Raw genomic sequence first — 17,807 nt, 5'->3', positions numbered from 1 at the left:
GCGGGCGGAGGCTTGTTTACGGGCCCGCCTTTGCTGCGGATAACTTCGTGTAGGTCTGGGCTTTGGCGGGTGCCTGGCCAGGCCGTCTGAGGTTAGCTGTCGGAGAAGGGTGGAGAGCTCGGGATCTTTAGTTGTTTGTTCGTTTGTTTAAAGTCTGGAAACTCTCGAGTTCGATGTCGCTTCGTTTGGAGAAAGGGTAACGACCCTCCTGGTAGCGGAGAGCCAGAGTAATCATGTTAGGCTTAGTATTATGCCCCTCTCGGGCTTTTTAATAGTTTTAAACTACTGACGTCTTCTGTTACAGAGTTAGAAAAGTTAACTCTCCGTGTTTGTTTGTTTGTTTTCAATATACGTTTTACAATGAAGCCAAAATTTAGACTTTTTGGAAGTGCAAAGACCTGTGATGATTTAGGTGTTTTCTTGTTTTCTCTACAGAAATGTGGTTTTTCAGAACTGTATTCATGGCAAAGGCAAAGGAAAACAAAGCAGGAATTTTGTCTTCATGACGGACCACCTTATGCCAATGGAGACCCTCATGTTGGCCATGCATTAAATAAAGTAAATATTTACTCGTTCATACTGTACTGTTTTGAAGTGGTAAATGCTTCTCATAACATGCTGTGTGTTCTCCATTCCCATTTAAATCAATAACAGTTTAAAGTCTTCGGTATTTTGGTGGGCAGGGCTTTTAAAAGGCAAATGACGCGGTTACATAGATACCATATGATGCGACAGTGACATAGATATCATACCATGAGATAAATACCATATACTGGTATGTGGTACCTATACGCTGAGTGCTCATTTATGAGGCTGAATGTCTCAGCAAAAAGAGAACATTTTTTTAAGAGAAAGTCCAGCCTTCATTCCTAAGCAGTATTAAATGCACAGTTTATTTGTATATTGAACGTATCACACATATACACTTGAGTGAGTGTATATTTCCATATGCGTATATGTAATAATGTTACTATAATGCATGGCTGAGCTGTGCCTTGCTATTCTTTTTTCCTTTGGGTATTTTGTAAGTTTGTTATATTGCATTTATTTTGTCTGGGTGTCTTCAACGGAACCACAATGACTCAACATTGATGGTTTTTAAAATGTAAATTTCAGCTTTGAAATAATACTTCTAAATATGTTTGGATACGTTTAGATTCAGTCCTGAGAATGACAGCATTACATATGCTACTAAGTGGGAAAGACTAAAATGTGACCCACACCTTCTTAAGGTACTAGTGCTAAAGCTTGGACTTCTGAAAATGACAAGTTTTGGTAGGTGATCACTTATATCAAAAAGCAATAATGTGCACTAGGCCAACACTGTAGATCCAGCTCAATGTTTTAAAAATGAGAGCAAGTAGGATTTGTTTGCTTCGAGTCTTGCAAGTTTATAAACTGCATCTTTCAGTTATACTGAATGTGAATTCCTTTGATCAGAGGTCCTTTCAGGTTCTGCCAAAATACAAAATGATGGGCAGAAAAAAGTCATAAATGGAGGGTCTTAAATGTAAATGTGCCATGCAGCCTTTTTTTTTTTCTTTTTTTTCTTTTTTTTTTTTTTTTAATAAGAGGATTTTAATTGATAATGTAGCTATTCCACATGGGGTAGCTAACGTGATAACTGACCCTTGTGTCTCTTCAGATTTTGAAAGACATCACTAATCGTTTCTACATGATGAGAGGTTATAAAGTACATTATGTGCCAGGGTGGGATTGTCATGGATTGCCAATTGAGTTGAAGGCGTTGTCAGAAGTCAAAGGAGCTGAAAATCTTTCACCAATGGAAATTAGACAGAGAGGTAAACTACTGTTTGCAATATCATATATCTTTATAGCAAAAGTTGGCTTAAGTATTTGTACATCCTACTCAGCATATTTTGAATTTTGTGCTTTATAAATAGCTTTTATACTTTATTGGGTGCTTTTCTATTAGCTATTGGTAACATTTTCTAGAATCACTGTACATATTTGCCAAGCAGATTGAGTACAATGTAATCTTATGAAGTGGGATAGTTGAACACAGGCTTAATTTGTTGCTGTAATGAACGTGCATAGCATTGACCATGGGTTTAAAAAAACAAAAGGTCCGAGGATTTGGATTTCTGCTTTGCGTAACTGTGTAGCAGCATGAAACCGTTATTTGTCAGATCAGCATGCTTTTGGGTTTTGAAGACTGAATTTGCTGATTAGCTAAAAAAAAAACTCCTCATAAACTGGCAGTCCCTGCTTAAGCAGGGGGTCGCACCAGATGACCTCTAGAGGTCCCGTCTGACCTCAACCATTCTGTGATTCTGCCATAAAAATCGGGCTTCATCAGGACAGCTTGGCTCAGTATCATGGTTATTTATTGATTCTGTTTTTAACAGTACTACAAAACTATAGGGGTGATCCTTTCAGAGAAAGTTAGTCTGCATTATATGGAAACTTTTGAAAAAATAATTTCAGATACCATATATATTGAAAGACAACAACATTCAGCTGCAAAACTAATGAGCAATTTAAACTGCTTTAGCTTGAAATTGCAGCAATGAAATGGGCTAACTTATTTTCAGATGCATGTTGCTTTGAAAAGTTTGGATCAGCATCAACAGAGGTGGTTAATTTTCACTCTTACGTATTTTACGTTATTTAAGAATGCATTTTGAGAAATTGTTCTTCATAACTAAATATACTTCTTTTTTTTCCCTCTTCCTTAAAAACAAAGTTTATGTTCTAGAGACACTTGTGCTTTACGTCCCCATATTAGTCAAAAAGTGCCACTCCTCGATCTTTTTACTCTTTGCAGTCATTTTATGTAATTACTTCTCTGAAATATATATTTTTTGAGCCATAATAATCTATTTAATACATGTAAGTGATTAGTGCACAGTTTCAGTATGTTCAGCTCAGGCTTTTCTAAAAAATGTCAATAATGTATTTTAAATGGTGTTATACTGATCTTAGTGGCCTAAACCATGTGCTTAATGGAACTATTCCCTTCAGCCAGAGAATTTGCAGAAAGAGCGATGGAGAAACAGAAATCCGCCTTCATTCGTTGGGGTGTGATGGCAGATTGGGCTAACTGCTACCGTACATTTGATCCAAAGTATGAAGCAAACCAGCTGAGAGTCTTCTACAAAATGTATGATAAGGTATGTTGAACTTTTGTTAAAGTGTGTTTTGTTTTGCCATGAGTTTCGATTCTCCTAACCTTCTTTTTTCCCCCTCCCTTTTCCTCTTTAGGGTTTCATTTATCAGGACTATAAACCTGTGTTCTGGTCTCCTTCAGCAAAGTAAGAATCAACTTACTATTTTGTCTTCAAAGTTTTAGCAAGGATGCCAATAGCTTTTCATGTTCAAGTGTGTTAACTTCTGTTTGATATCTGCCCAGAACAGCCCTGGCTGAAGCAGAGCTTGAATACAATGAGCAGCATGTCAGTCGTTCTGTGTACATGAAATTTCCCCTGTTAAAGTCACCACCTAAGCTGACTTCTGTGATAGGTATGACTTCTGTATAGATTTTAAGACAGATAGCTTTTCTTTTTGTTGTAATTGTAAGTAAAGTACTTCTAATTTACATCTGTAGATGGATCATCTCCTGCTAGCGTGCTAGTCTGGACCACTCAACCTTGGACTGTGCCAGCCAATCAAGCAGTTTGTTACATGCCAGATTCAGCGTATGTGTCTTTAACTTGGTTCAGTGATCTGTGTCAGTCCTTAGAAATATTTATCAGCAAAATTAAAACGTTCTGGACTATCATTACATTTTATTTAAGGCATCTTTTTTGTGTGTGGTGCGTTTTTTTTTTTTTAAGTGACACAATTGTAAGCTTTGTTCTGTCTCTCTTAATATATTAATTTCTGCTTTCATTTTTATTTTTTTAAAGTTATTTCTTCTTCCTGATGTTACATTATCTTGAAATTCTTTTGAGATTTAAGAGTGAATTGGACACATACATCTTAAAACATATTTTGCCGTCTTTTAGAGGTGGAGAGTTTAAACAATTTGCAGCTTTATGGTGTTTGTAATTATTTAGTATCACAAATATATATTTGCATTGTAGATATTCAATTGTGAAATGTACAACTACTGGTGAACACTTCATTCTAGCTGCAGATAGAGTTGAACCTACAGCTGCTGTTTTGGACACACAGTTTGAGGTTATGTCAACGTGTAAAGGTAGGTTTTAATATTGTTAATCTTAAGTTGCTTAGAAATCTGCTTGTAGGTGTCTGAAAACTGCTTCAGTTTTGATGTATTATTAAATTTGTTTATATTTTGAGAACGTGCTTCACTAAAATAATACAAAGAGGAGTAATAGTCTGTCAGATATAGCGTTGGTGTATTGTAGCTCAAATTTTCATCCACAGATTTCAAAGTACTTTTTAAAATCTGGATTCACACTTGGAAAACTTAAACACAGAGTGGAAGTCTGTTTGGTGTTAAAATCTGAACTACACTGAATGCCATTTGTCTGTCTCATCCATTGCTGATGAGAACAAGGGGCTAATTACAGGTATGCTTGCTGACTGCCTGATTGCTAAATTCTACGAAAACTATTGAAATTACCTAGTGAAGCAAAATCGGTAGCACTATGAGCTGCTGTTGTCATGTTATGTTACTTTTCAAGTTTTCTGTTGTTAAGAGGTGTCTTAAGCCTTCACCATAACCATGAAGAATATTGAGGTGTTGTAGGTGACTGTTTTCTGTATGGACAAACTAAAGCAGTTAAGTTTGCATCCTAACAAAGTGCATGGTGATGTTCCTTAATAGACAGACTTCTGATTCGGTGTCGTGAGTTGGGATTTAATGTGTCATTTGTGAACTTTATTCATGTGCCTTTATCAGTAATTCAGTGCTGGAAATATGCATATCTAAAGGAGGTGAGAGTGGTGGTTTCTATGACATTTTCTTTTCAGGTTGTTTTGGTGTCTTTCCATGCCTTCATTTTCAGAGGGAAAAAAATTACCCGTTTCTCTGCTTAATAATCTTGTTTTTACCTAATGGTAAAATTATCTGGAGGTGTTCTTCTCACAGGTTCCACCTTCTTGAATCACATGATTTGCAGATAACATACAACAGTAGAGTTGGACCTTCTTGAAACGAAATTTAATATTAGAACCAGTTCTTTTTATCTTCCTATATATTCAGTGACTAGTTGTATTTGTTACCTTCCTGTATTTTTATACCTAACTGTCTGACAGCGGTTTCTAAACATCTTCCTTGTAGGAAGAAAGCATTCAGCGAAGGCCATTTTGTCATATGAAGCATTCCTCAAGCTCTGTGATTCTTGACTTTCAGCAAGGCTTTGCTACTAAGATTTCTTCAGTGTTTTTTTAACCTTAAATTGTCACTAGCTTCATTCGTGCTGTACTCTATTTGTATGTAATTTAGAGAATTTAAATTAATTGTTCATGATGATATTAGTACTTAGTGGCAGAACTAGGAATAGATCCCAAATTCAAGGTTTTTAGCTTACTAAATCATTATTGAGATCTGTTTCCAGAACACTGAGATAGTGGTCCCCTATAGTGGTCCCAAGGAATGGGAATGTGTGGAGTGTCTCTAGATGGAATGTCACTACTAACGGAATACCATTGTCTAAGGTAGAGAAAAAGCTTTTTCTTCAAAGGAAAAAAAAAACCTCTGTGCAAGATTAACAATGCAGAGAATTTGAAAGCATTTGGACGGGGACCCACAAACAAGATAAAGAAGTAGTACATCTGAATAGTATCCCATGCATACACTTGCTGATCAATTGTTCCATTTCTGCTCTCTGATAAAAGCTGAGTGCATGAATTGTTTCTCTATTTTCTCTTCTGCTTTTTTTTCTACCCCCAGGTGTAGATTTGGCAGATGGTTCTTGTGCTCATCCCACAATTCCTGGCAGAGTCTCTCCTCTGTTACCTGCAAATCACGTGACAATGGCAAAAGGAACAGGATTAGTTCATACGGCCCCAGCTCACGGTATGGAAGACTACAGTGTAGCTTCACACCACCAGCTACCCACGGTACTTTATTTTTTCAGCTGTTGCTCTTGATTTCCTGCAACTGTTTGATCATGTGCCACTAGAGTGATTGTTGTAATTTGTTTATAAAACTTGAAAATGTTTTGAAGCATTCAGGTGAGTATCACTAATTACACCTGAAAAAAGTGTGTGTCAAAATAAAAGGATGAAGTTTTTCATCCATCTGCTAATTAAAGCTTATAGGGAAGTGGTAGAATTCTAGTGGTAGAATCCGATTTCTCTTCTCTCTCTTTGTTTTTGTTTTTTAAAGGATAACACAACAATTCTCAGATACTGGCTCTCAGTACTCAGAATTGGCTTTTAAAGCTGTGTCTTGCAGACCAATAAATCACCAGTTATGTAGGTCATTATTACTATTCTTTTTCAACAAGATGTGGTTTAAACACCTACATAAATACAGTTCAATTATGCATGACCAGTTTGTGTTTGATGGAGATGAAGATGCAGGATATTCTTTTTTTACCTTTTTAAAGAGGTGACTCTTGAGATGTTCCAAAACCTGATTATGCTCATATTTGTGGTTGGTTATTTTTGAGGGTAGGGTTTTTCTTGGGGGTTTGTTTGTTTGATTTTGCTTTTCACTGTTAATTTGGAAAATCATTGAAATACTAACCAGTGAGTTGATGTAAGACAATTGTGGTATATCTGCAAACGTAATGGTGCACGTTTCTTCTGATACGTAAAATTCACTTGCCTGGTAGATTACTAAATTGCAGTTCATTAAATCTGAAGTGTACTTAAATATAACATACTTTGCTATTCATCAGAAAAATAGTTACTGAGCAGAGTACTTAACTCACTTTTGAATACCAAAAAGGTAATTAATTGCCACATGGTATTTTATTGACATGATTAACATATTTATTTTAAGGATTGCCTTGTGGATGAAGGTGGGTTTTTTACCGAAGCTGCAGGTCCTGAACTTCAAAACAAAAATGTCCTTGAAGAGGGGAATGAAGCTGGTGAGTATTTGATGTTTAGCCATTGGTTACTTTATCAGTTACATTCCTGCAGGTATATTTTGAGGGTTCATATAAACTGAACACATTTTGAATATGGATGAGGTGCAGGTACTTCTTATTATCTGTTCATCATGGAAAGGAATGAATTGAGGTTGAAAGTAGCAGTATGTTCACATCAGATTTTAATCTTGCCTCATTTTTTCTCTCAGTCATTCAGATGCTTCAAGCAGCCGGGAGTTTGTTAAAAGAGGAGAAGTATGTGCACAGTTACCCTTATGACTGGAGGACTAAAAAACCAATGATTATTCGTGCCAGCAAACAGTGGTTTGTAAACACAGCAAGTGTGAAGGCTACTGCACAGGTATATAATTTTGCTTTCTTATGGGGCATTTAAAGGCAGCTGATGCCATTTGGAATCAGCAAAACTATATTGCTATAGCTCACTCAGGTATATGTTCTTCTCTAGGGTTTACAAATACTGGTTGAAAAGTGTTAGTTATTTGTAGAAGTGATGAATGTTGTTGGTTTTTTGTCAATATTGATATAATCCAGGATAAATACATTGACTGACATATTAGTTCATTGTATTTACAGGAGATATATAAGTTTCTTATAGCTACTGAATTTTTTTTTCCCCAAAATATTTTTTAAAATACAATGTTTCAAGGAATTAAATCAGAAGAGACAATTTTATCACTATTAAAATTACCTTTGTTGTTATGGTAGCCTTGCATGGCCAGACATCTTTCTTTGCTTCCCTATTAATTTTGCCACAGTCTTTTTTTAAATAACTTTAAAACATTGGTTTTTTTAAATGCAGTGCTTTTTGAAATTATGTACATCCACACAGAACACTCAGCACCTTAGGCTGTCTTGGGTAACAGTGTTTTCATTCTAATCAGGGCATGAGGTGTTTATTCCATGTTCATCTTTATCTAGAATGAAGGAAAATATGATGGTTATTCAGCAGGGTTGGGAGTGAGTGGTAGCCCACACTCTCTAATACAGGCAGTATGTATCAAGATGTGGTTTCAAAGTACACAACAGCACAAGGCACAATGAGCTATTAAACTTCAGATAGAGATACTGATGCCATTTCTAACTCACTTAAGGCACGTCAGCTAGAGAATCAGAGCTGGCAAAAAAGCATTGGTTGCTCTGTGGGGACATACACAGCGTTGTAAGTATGTGTGTGTATATATGTATATTATATATATACTCACAGTATATGCAGCGTCCTAAGTATGTTATTGAAGAGCGACATGCGGTGAAGTAAATGAAGTAAATGTGACAGTTGCCCAAGAACATGTTGTTAAATACTGGGAGTGGGAGTGTAGACTTGTACCTTTTTTTACTGGTAGCATAAACAGTGTTCGTCTGAATGCTGAAGCGTGGTCAACAGTTCACTGTCTTCTTTATAGGAAGTGCTGAAAAAAGTGAAAGTTATTCCTACGTCTGCAGTGAATAGAATGTTCGAAATGCTGGACAGAAGGACGTTTTGGTGTATATCACGGCAAAGATGTTGGGGTGTTCCAATTCCTGTTTTTTATCAGAAGAACACAGGAGAATGCTTGATAAACAGGTATTTGTCTAGCTTTATATACTGAAAAATGAAAGAATGAGCACTGTCTGTTTTGCTGCGGTTACACAGTATTATAAAACTTCTAACTATTTAAGTGTAAATACATGCTTTTACTTGTAGTTGTTTATACACAGAACTAATTCAGCTATAAATTAAAACAATCAAAAACTCATTGCTGAAGGTGACTTGCATGTAAGTAATAGGAATCAATTTACTTAGATACTTAAATTACCTGAAAAGTCCCCTTGATAGTAATTGCTGCTTTCATCCCTCATCTTCAAGTTAAGTGAGCTGGCAGTAATCACTGGCCTTTACATTTAAGCAAGGAGTAAAATGCAAGTCGTAGTTAGAATAGATTACAACTGTAATTGTAGCACTGTAAATTGAACAATACAGGTATTTTGTCAAAACAGCTTTTTGCAATTCAATAAGTGACAATGAGATACTTGAAGTGGAATAACCAAATCCGTTGCAGAATAAATAACTTGCACTTTGTTTTAAAATAAAATTAGAGTGTTTTTGAAGAGCCAGCCTTAATAAATGTAAGTAGGTGACCTTTAGCTATATGATTTGGTATGTCTAAAGCCTCGGATCCGAGCCTTATTGTGCCATCTTTTGGTTAAGTTAATAGTTCCAGATTGCAAACGCTGCATTTCAGGAATTCCAGACAATGTAATGCAGAGGAAATGCAAGCTATGCTTTAAAACAAGAAACCTCAACCAAATATGATCCTTTTCTGTCTTTTAAGGAGTAAGAGTTCTGCTTTTACCCCTTTGGGGAAGAGAGGTTTTCAATTGTGAATATTCTCTAAGAGATGATTTCATGAAAGTAGTAGTGTGGAGTTCCACATTCATTGTTTACTTCCATAATTGTTTTCTGTCTTGGGATATGCTAGTTATACATCTTAACCTCAAACCGTTTGTGCAAATTCATTGTGGATAATAAGATTGCATAGCTGGAGGTGAACGTAAGTAGTGTTGCAGAACGTTTTTCATTCTGATGTTGAATAAATATACTGCAGAGAGTCCAGCATGTTTTCCAGAGGCTGGACTGAGCACATAAATATAGTAGTAGGTGAGGCTTGGGGTGTGGAGAGCAGGGAATGGACTTTAAGCAGTTAGTCCTTAGCTTCGCCTAGTGTCACTGGGTGTGTAGGTGCACAGATATGTACTTTGACTCTCTCACAGTGGGTAATAACTGTGAGAAAAGACCACAATAACCATAGTCGTTTATAGTACCTGAATAATGCTGATGCACATCAGGAAATCAAGGGATGGGAGGCTCTGTGGGGTGTAAAATCATTTTACCTGCAAAAGCTGTTACCATATTAAAAAGTTAGTATACATTCACATTTTAAAAATTTCAGTTTCTGAGGAATACTTATAGTCTGTCTGCAGAGTAGGCTCGAGTGTGTTACTTGTGCTTGCTTAGAATTGTTAAATATGTAGTTTAACAACAAAATAAGAGTGTAATGAAAAACAGTTTAGCAGTTGGCAGTCAAACGTGAAGGGCACCATGAAACAATAGCTCCTTCAGAACATAGAGAAGCTGACCCAGCTGATACAGAAAGCATTTGAGAGGAGGGATGCATGGGAACTCCTTTAGATTGTAGTAAAATTACCTTGAAAGCCAGTGACCTGTATTAAAAAGCATGTCTTTTGTAAGTGCTTGAGCTGTGTGAGATTATTGCTGGAGTTGTACGATATGTGGCAGTTGGGGCATTTTGATGTGATAAACTCTGCAATAGTTTAACAATTCGACCTTTGCGTGTAGGTATTGGCCTCGCAGTCATGCATGTAGGTGAACGAACAAAGGGACAGTATGGCATGTTTGGCTAGAATTGATCTGGGGAGAAAAGAGAGACATTTAGGGGAAAAAAAGAGACATATCCAATATGCTTGAAAAGTAGATTTATTTCATTTGACTGGCAGCTTCTGATGCTCATTTATAAGCAGTACTCCTTACTTCTAACATGTTTTACAATAGATGTGAAATTGTCAAAGAAAACCGTAAAACACACATTAAATATTTAAAGTTAGCCATAGCAGACTTCTGTAACTGGAGTAGGAAAAGTGCACAGAATATTGGCCTATAGAAATGACAGGCAAATTTAGAAAGCAGTCTGTCAATTCATAGGTCATTTTCCTGGACACCAGTTCTTATTGAAATAAACAAGTAAGCCTAAATATTTTGTTGCATTTGCATTATCATTTTGAAATCGTATCATACAATAGGTTGCTGACATATTTCTAACACTTGAAGTTTCGTATTTTGTTGTCTGAATAATTAATATCATTAAAACAACAGCAAATAACTTGCATTTCGAAACAAAAGCTGTTTTCTTATCTTGAATGCTGGGTAAACATGCTTCCAGTAGCAGCTGCTTTGGAGTTTTTGAGTGGCTATCAAAAGTAACAGCATCTCCACTGGAAGTCAGTGTAGTCCACATGGAGTTGCTGTTACATATGAGAGCACCGATGGTTGATCTTGAGTGATCCTGTTTATCTATGGCCTGTAAATCTGAGTTTAGGTAAAGAAATAAAAAAAAAAAAAAAAAAAAAAAAAATCCCTAAAATAAACCGCTCTGTTTCTTTCTGTAAGTCAGAGTTTTCCCTGAATTTGTCATGTGAAAGTCTGCATACAGCTTCTCTTTGAAGAGGCAACTGCTTGTCTCTAACAGAATATTTTTCTCACACCAACAATCTTGTCTTTCTAACTTGAAAGCCAGGATTGTAGTCTTGTATGCAGCAAGTTTGATGCAAGATCTCCATGAGTCTTCCTGTTTTCTTCTGCGACCCCCATAGCCCTAAAAGACATTTGATTGTATGACGCTGTTGTCTAAGGTTATAAATTTAATACGCTACTGAAGATTAGATCCTTTATGTAGAATATACCACATCGTATTGCAGTCAGGAATTTAAAAATTAGTATAAAATAACAAAACCCTATGTGAGAGAGAGAAAAGAGAGAATATTGTTTTCATTATTGCAATTTTCAGTAAGAATTATGAGAATACAGAGGTAACATTCTGTGTGATTTTTCTGCACAAGTGGAGAAAAAATAGAATTAAATAGAATACATGCACAAATAAATGCTTATAATTTTGTCAACTTCGATTTGGTAGATTTCTTGAGAAAACATTCTGATTCTAGGAAATTCTGTAACTCGTGGAAGAGAAGAGAGAAAGATCCAAAAATAAAACGAGAGATTTTTTGTACTTCCAGTAGTAGCTCAGACTAGGTAATAAATGTGAGATACGTACTTTAATCTGACCTCATGCAATTACTTCTTAACTTTACAAATTCTTGTTCAAATATTGGTAATAAGTAGTCATATTGCAAAGATTATTCTAATGCCTGAGAATTTTTATCCCATTCTCTGTGACTTTGATTAACAAATAGCTTAAATTTCTCACAAAAAAAAACCCCAAATGAACCTGTTTTTGAAGTAGATCTACCCTGCGCTCTAATTTGCTTTTTAAAATATTAAGACATTTCAGTGACTTGTAAGCAATAGCAACTTACCGTATCCTAAATACTTACTGCTGAAGTATCAACGTCCACGTAAAAAAGAAGATAACTTGCCCTTTTTACTGTTGATTGAAAAGAGGTCGAGAGAACATCAGGCACTGTATTCTTCTCCTCCTGACTATATCTTAATGCTGCCTAATTTCTGTTAACACATTAAATAAGTGTTCAGCATAATCAATATCAGACTTCAGAGTGATTGGCTGGTGTCGTGGTAGCGTGAATTGCCATAGGGGTTTCAGTGTTAAAACGTAGCGAGTGACACGTAACGCAAGTTCTTCTAGATAGTGTATGAATACAGGGCAAAGTTTTACAATGGTGTTTATTGCTAACTCGGTGAATTATCGTGCTCACGTTGAAGCCCACAGATTATAAAGTGATGAGTAGTTATTTGAGAAAGGTGGTTTTCACTTGCACCTTAAATAAAAGTACTTTGCAAAAATCTTCCTCCTTACAATACAGATACTTTAAATATAGTCATTTCTCTCTCTCTAGTAATAGTTAATCATAAGGATCCTGGGAAAAGATTAGAGGATTGGGGCAGGAGGCGTTTGTTTGTCTTGGGTTTTTCAGATTGTAGGAGGAAAAAGTATTTGGTGAAATGGTATCCTGGAAATCTTTGGCTTAACTATCTCCTCTTATAAAATACTTGACTGTTAATGTGCCGTTGAAACAGAATATAGTGAAATATTGTGAAAATATATTGTGATATAGTGAAAAACAGAATATAATGCAAAAATATTTTTTACTTGATTTGAAACTCTGATAGGATTTTGAGAATATTGGTCAATAATAAGTTGACTTCACAGTCATTGACTATTTCTTGTAAGTGATTCATAACACAAATCTGACCTTTTTTTAGTTGTCTGAAAACTTTGATCTGTAGCATAATCATATCTGTTAATTCGTGTCATGAAAATGTGTCTTTAAAATAATTCTGCCCTTCATAAATTAACAGTATAAGCCTTTACGTTGCATAGCAATACACTTGGTAAAAGGTTAGTCCATAGTATGTTTTGTAGTAATGGTGTATCTACAATGGTAGACAACTGTTGCATGGCATTGGCAATACTTACTGTAAATGAAGGCAGTCATTTTATGATGGTTTCCCGAGGGAGACTGATAGCAAGGTTTTATTTCCGTCTAGTCCCTCCCCCTGCCTCCGATGGAAAGGAGAACAATTCGTCCTCACTACAGGTGATACAGTTTGCACTAACACAGTGTTTCAGGTCCCCCCCTTGTTAATTTATCCAAATATTTGTGTGATAGGCCTGACCTTAATGATTCTCTCCTCCATTGAGGAGAGGTGCCATTGCAATTAACAGTTCCAGTGTCAGAAAACTGGTGGCACTTCAGGCTCTATCTCCTTTACTTAAAGCTTAGAACATCTGACAAACTGAGATTTCTGCTGTGATCAAACTGAACCCAGACAGTTGCTGGAAAACATTGTTTGTTAAGAGTATATTCCCACATGTTGTCCAAGGTAGCTGTTAGTTTTGGTCTGTAGCTGGATTTGTCACCTTTTAAAAATCCCTACAAACATTTATATCATCAAATACCTGTTAAATGCTTTAAAAATGTATAGGTTGAAAATGAATTAATCACTAGAGTTTACATCCCTCCACTGAAGTGTATTTGTAATATGGAAAACAAGCTTAGTTCCTATTTAAATTTTCTACTTGCTTTATAGGGCATGCTGGCAGCGTTTCTATACTAGTTATGGGTATGATTCTTAATTAGAAAAATTTTCTGGCTCTAATTTGATGCCAGAGCCATTAGCTGAGCGCTGAATTAACTTCTTCCGAGAATCACTCATAACATTTTGTGCGGTAATAAGTATGTTTTAGGGTAAATCATCCACTTTAATTTAGCTACTCTGTCTTCTGCTGGTGACTTCCATGGGTAAGACTTGGCCAGTAACAGGAAGGCATTGAGACTGTGGAGAGAGCTCTTGAAATACTCACTTGAAGACAACTAGTTATCCATAATTGTCTTAAAAATACACTGATAGCGTATTTGAGAAGACTCAAAGATGGAGCATTCTGTTGGCAAGGAGTGAAAAATAATGTTGTGTAGTGCTTTTTCTAAGATGTTCCCAGGTGCTACGGCCTGTGTCATCATTGAAGGTCTGCGTGTAAAGCCAGCGTCTTCAGTGAAGGTACTGACCCCGCAAGAGAGACAAATTCAGTGGAATAGTTTAGTCTGGGCTGAGACAAACGAATTTCTCCTTGGCTTACTTGATTTCTTTTTTCCCTGAGAGCTTTCTGAATTTGAAGATTTAGCCTGAAGAAGGCAAGTCATAAGGGATACTTATCAGCCAGGAATCTACCAGGACTGGAGTAGTTGTTTGCTTTTGTCTCGGAGAAGTAACACTTCAGAACTGGAAATATAGGCAAATAGGCCTCTGTGCAAATATTTCTGAAAGAAAAAGATACCATTCAGAACCAGAGCTCCTAGATTTTGTTTTACCAAGGTAAATGTTAGCAGATATATTACAAAGCCATAAATTGAGTCATATCATCATTAAACTGGAAGGTGAATGATACCCATTCTAGCCTGAAATAGCAAGAATGACAGTGGTATGCTAGCTGGCTGTCGCTCTCAAAACCCTACTGGGATGTTCTGCGGGAATTTACTTTGAAAAGTAAATTGATTAATTGATGATTGATTGATTAATACAAAACTGTTGGTCTATCATTGCAATTTCATTGCCGTTTCAAGAGCAAAATTGCATTTTCTTCTTACTGTTGCACCTCAGGTCATATAATTAAGTAATAATTTGTTCTACCTCTTCTTGGAGAACATGGGTTTTCATGCTTAAACTCCATGTGTAAGAGTCCACTAAATGTTGTAGTGATGTAGCTCGACTTACTAGCAGTGCAGAAAAAATACTGTGCTGAAGTCTAAGTACAAAACCGAGAGATGACACTAAAGAAGTTAGATATCTACTTTTTTGTGTTTTCAAGATAATTATGCCAGATCATTATTTCACTTTTTCCCCCCTTACTCAGTACTGTGTCAAGAAGTTAGTTAATTGATTAAATCTTCATTTCTCGAGTTAAAAACTAATCTCTGGTGGATTGGGTAACATAGTTTTAGTTTGAAGTTAGCAGGTCATGATGATCTCCTTAAATACAGCAGATGTTTTAAAAATCACCTCTTTAGTAGGTGGTGCTGTGAGTCAGCATGACAAAGTGTGTGGGGTTTGGTTTGTTTTTTAACCTATCTTAATTTATGTCTAGACTTGGCATTAAATGACATTAAAAATCAATTCCCCATAGCCTTCCCTACTGGGGACGATGACTGAATGTGTCATAAATAGTGAACAGAACTGCACACCTTGTGCAGTTAATTAATGCGTAGTTAATTTTTTAATTTTTCTTATTTCTGTGGTATCTATGTATTTCAGGACCTTTGTCCTGGCTGGTGCTATACCATATGAACTCATATATTGCTTTCAGAGCGTGTGTTGAATGGTTGTTTATATCACTCCTCTACTGGGTACAGAAGTTTCAGTTTCCCACATTATTGGGATTAATATATTTTTATATATATATGTTTCTTACCATTTAAAAAATATATTGCTAAAAAGGAGGAATCCAGGTAACCAGAGGTCTAATATATATGCACGTTATTCGAAATGCTGCTATTTCCTAACTCTTCATTTCCAGATGAGTTCTCAAGGTCTCTTTATCCAGTGGAGAAAAGAAGCCTGTTGTCAAAAAGAGCAAATACTTTGGGGGGAAATAGTTGTTTAGTTTCTGTAAATCCAAGGTCAAGAAATAGCAAGTGAAATGGATTTTAGAAGTTTTCAAGCTGCTGGCATCTTTTTTGAGTGCCCAGTTACTGAGTATTTGCAGAAAAAGCTGTTTGGAATACATGTGGGTTTCTGTATTTCCAGGTTTTAGACACAACCCTACCCATCTTGGAAGACAAAAGTAGGAAGTCTTTTTAATACAGGCAGAAAGTTCTGTGAAGTCTTGTCTGGAGTAGAAGCTGGAAAACCACAGGTTTAAATAGCTTGATCTCTTTATCAGTATATCTCACTGCTTTGGATCTGGGATATCGTAGAAAGGTACGATTAACTCATCAATTCATGAATCCCTTTTTTCCTTCTAACCCAGTGAAACTATCACAAATGTCATCAAAATAGTGGAGCAGCAAGGAACAGATGCATGGTGGACCCTTCCTATTCAACAACTACTATCAAAAGAGGCTGTAGCGAAGGTAATTTTTTTTTTTTTTTTACTTCAAATACAGAAGGTGCTTGAGACAGTTCAGTGATGGGAAATAACATAAAACCTTCATATATTCCCATGATCCTTTTAAATCTTGTACCTTCACGAGAAGGTATCCTGTGAAAGGAATATTCAGAAAGTGAGATCTGAGTATGGCAAAATACACACAGTCAGATTTGTGCCATTAATTCAGGACAGAGGTCTCCATCCTCCTCGTTTTAGTTCAGGAGGAAAGTGACATCCTAATTAACCAAATTATGAGCCCAAATATATATTAAGTCTTTGTCATTAAAATAGATGCAAATTTTTATTTAGTTCTTCCTAACTTTTTATTGTTCCTTTAACAATTGTGTTCTTAAGCTAGCACACAAACTGTAGTGTTACTCTGCCATCTCAGTTTTTTTGGTAATTTTTCCTTGTTCTGTTTTGGATTTTCATCAGTAATTATCTGACAACTATTGTGAAAAATTATCTGAATTATTTTCTGTTCACTCACAAAATTGGTAGCAGAGCCTGTACAAAACTGGTCCAGAAACCAAATCTGCTTTATTTCTAGCTTTGAAAAGCATTGATGATACAGAGTATCTATTTACATTATTTAATAACTGTTGTTCCAATAGGCTGGTGGTCATGATGTTTTGGATTATGTCAAGGGACAGGATGTCCTAGACATCTGGTTTGACAGTGGAACTTCCTGGGCTCATGTTTTGGAAGGTACAGAATTAATATGTTGATCTTTCTTTTAAAATGCTTGGAGAACAAAATATAACTGTTTTGTGTGATGATGTTGGTATAAGCAAAACTGAGTTAGATTATGCCAGCAGCAAACTGGTTGTGACTTCTTGTAAAGCTGCTTTTGCTTGTAAAGATAAGGGTTTAATGTTGGCAAACTCATTTGCAGCATAGTTGAAGCTGAGATTTTTCTAATATTCTATTCTGACTGATTCTGCCATGTGGCATACCATATATCTTCTAATCAGAATATATTTGTTTTGAGTGTACAAGTTTCGTGACACAAACAGCCAAGGTACTTCACTGCTAGTTGGTAGCTCCTAAATTATTTCCAGTTAACAAATTTCAGTTTGTGCTTGTGCGTGCTATTTGAAGTAGAACAAAATTGAGATCAGCTGCTGAATCTAAGTAAGTTTTATCATTTTAACAGTGTAAGTGTACTTTTTCACTTCTGATTACTTTCAGTAACTAAAGCAGTATATTGTGGCTTAAAATATTTGTACTTGCTGTATGCTATTTATAGCTCCTACTGCCAGTAGTTGCTACTCAGCAGGTAGCAGATATATATTTGTATAAAAATACATAAAATATACACTGACTGCCTGGAGGATAGTCCAAAGTCAGGAGTCCTTTCTAAAGGAGGAGTCTGGTCCCATACATCAAGTCTGTTGGACTTTAAACCCTCAGTACACAATTGAGTGATAACAATCTTGTTGAATTATAAAACACGTTAGTCCGAGAGGTTTTATTTCTT

General features: G+C 36.0%; 1 protein-coding gene across 1 annotated transcript in view; it reads left to right on the top strand.

Moving 5' to 3' along the window:
* Nucleotides 1-438: 438 nt before the first annotated feature.
* IARS2 (isoleucyl-tRNA synthetase 2, mitochondrial) overlaps nt 439-17,807 on the top strand; it is a gene marked incomplete at its 5' end in the record, with an annotated part of 28,980 nt that continues 11,611 nt past the window's right edge. Inside the window, 13 exons of the mRNA XM_009580494.1 lie at nt 439-558; nt 1,646-1,802; nt 2,986-3,134; nt 3,226-3,275; nt 3,374-3,483; nt 3,569-3,659; nt 4,047-4,162; nt 5,825-5,994; nt 6,884-6,974; nt 7,184-7,335; nt 8,396-8,556; nt 16,208-16,310; nt 16,942-17,035. Of these exons, the coding sequence (XP_009578789.1) occupies nt 439-558; nt 1,646-1,802; nt 2,986-3,134; nt 3,226-3,275; nt 3,374-3,483; nt 3,569-3,659; nt 4,047-4,162; nt 5,825-5,994; nt 6,884-6,974; nt 7,184-7,335; nt 8,396-8,556; nt 16,208-16,310; nt 16,942-17,035 (1,564 nt within the window). The remainder of the gene's footprint in view (nt 559-1,645; nt 1,803-2,985; nt 3,135-3,225; nt 3,276-3,373; nt 3,484-3,568; nt 3,660-4,046; nt 4,163-5,824; nt 5,995-6,883; nt 6,975-7,183; nt 7,336-8,395; nt 8,557-16,207; nt 16,311-16,941; nt 17,036-17,807) is intronic.

This window comes from Fulmarus glacialis, unplaced genomic scaffold (genome assembly GCF_000690835.1).
Source record: "Fulmarus glacialis isolate BGI_N327 unplaced genomic scaffold, ASM69083v1 scaffold1536, whole genome shotgun sequence".
Lineage (NCBI taxonomy): Eukaryota > Metazoa > Chordata > Aves > Procellariiformes > Procellariidae > Fulmarus > Fulmarus glacialis.
The sequence above is the reverse complement of the archived record's forward strand: the minus strand, read 5'-3'. Positions and strand labels throughout refer to the sequence as shown.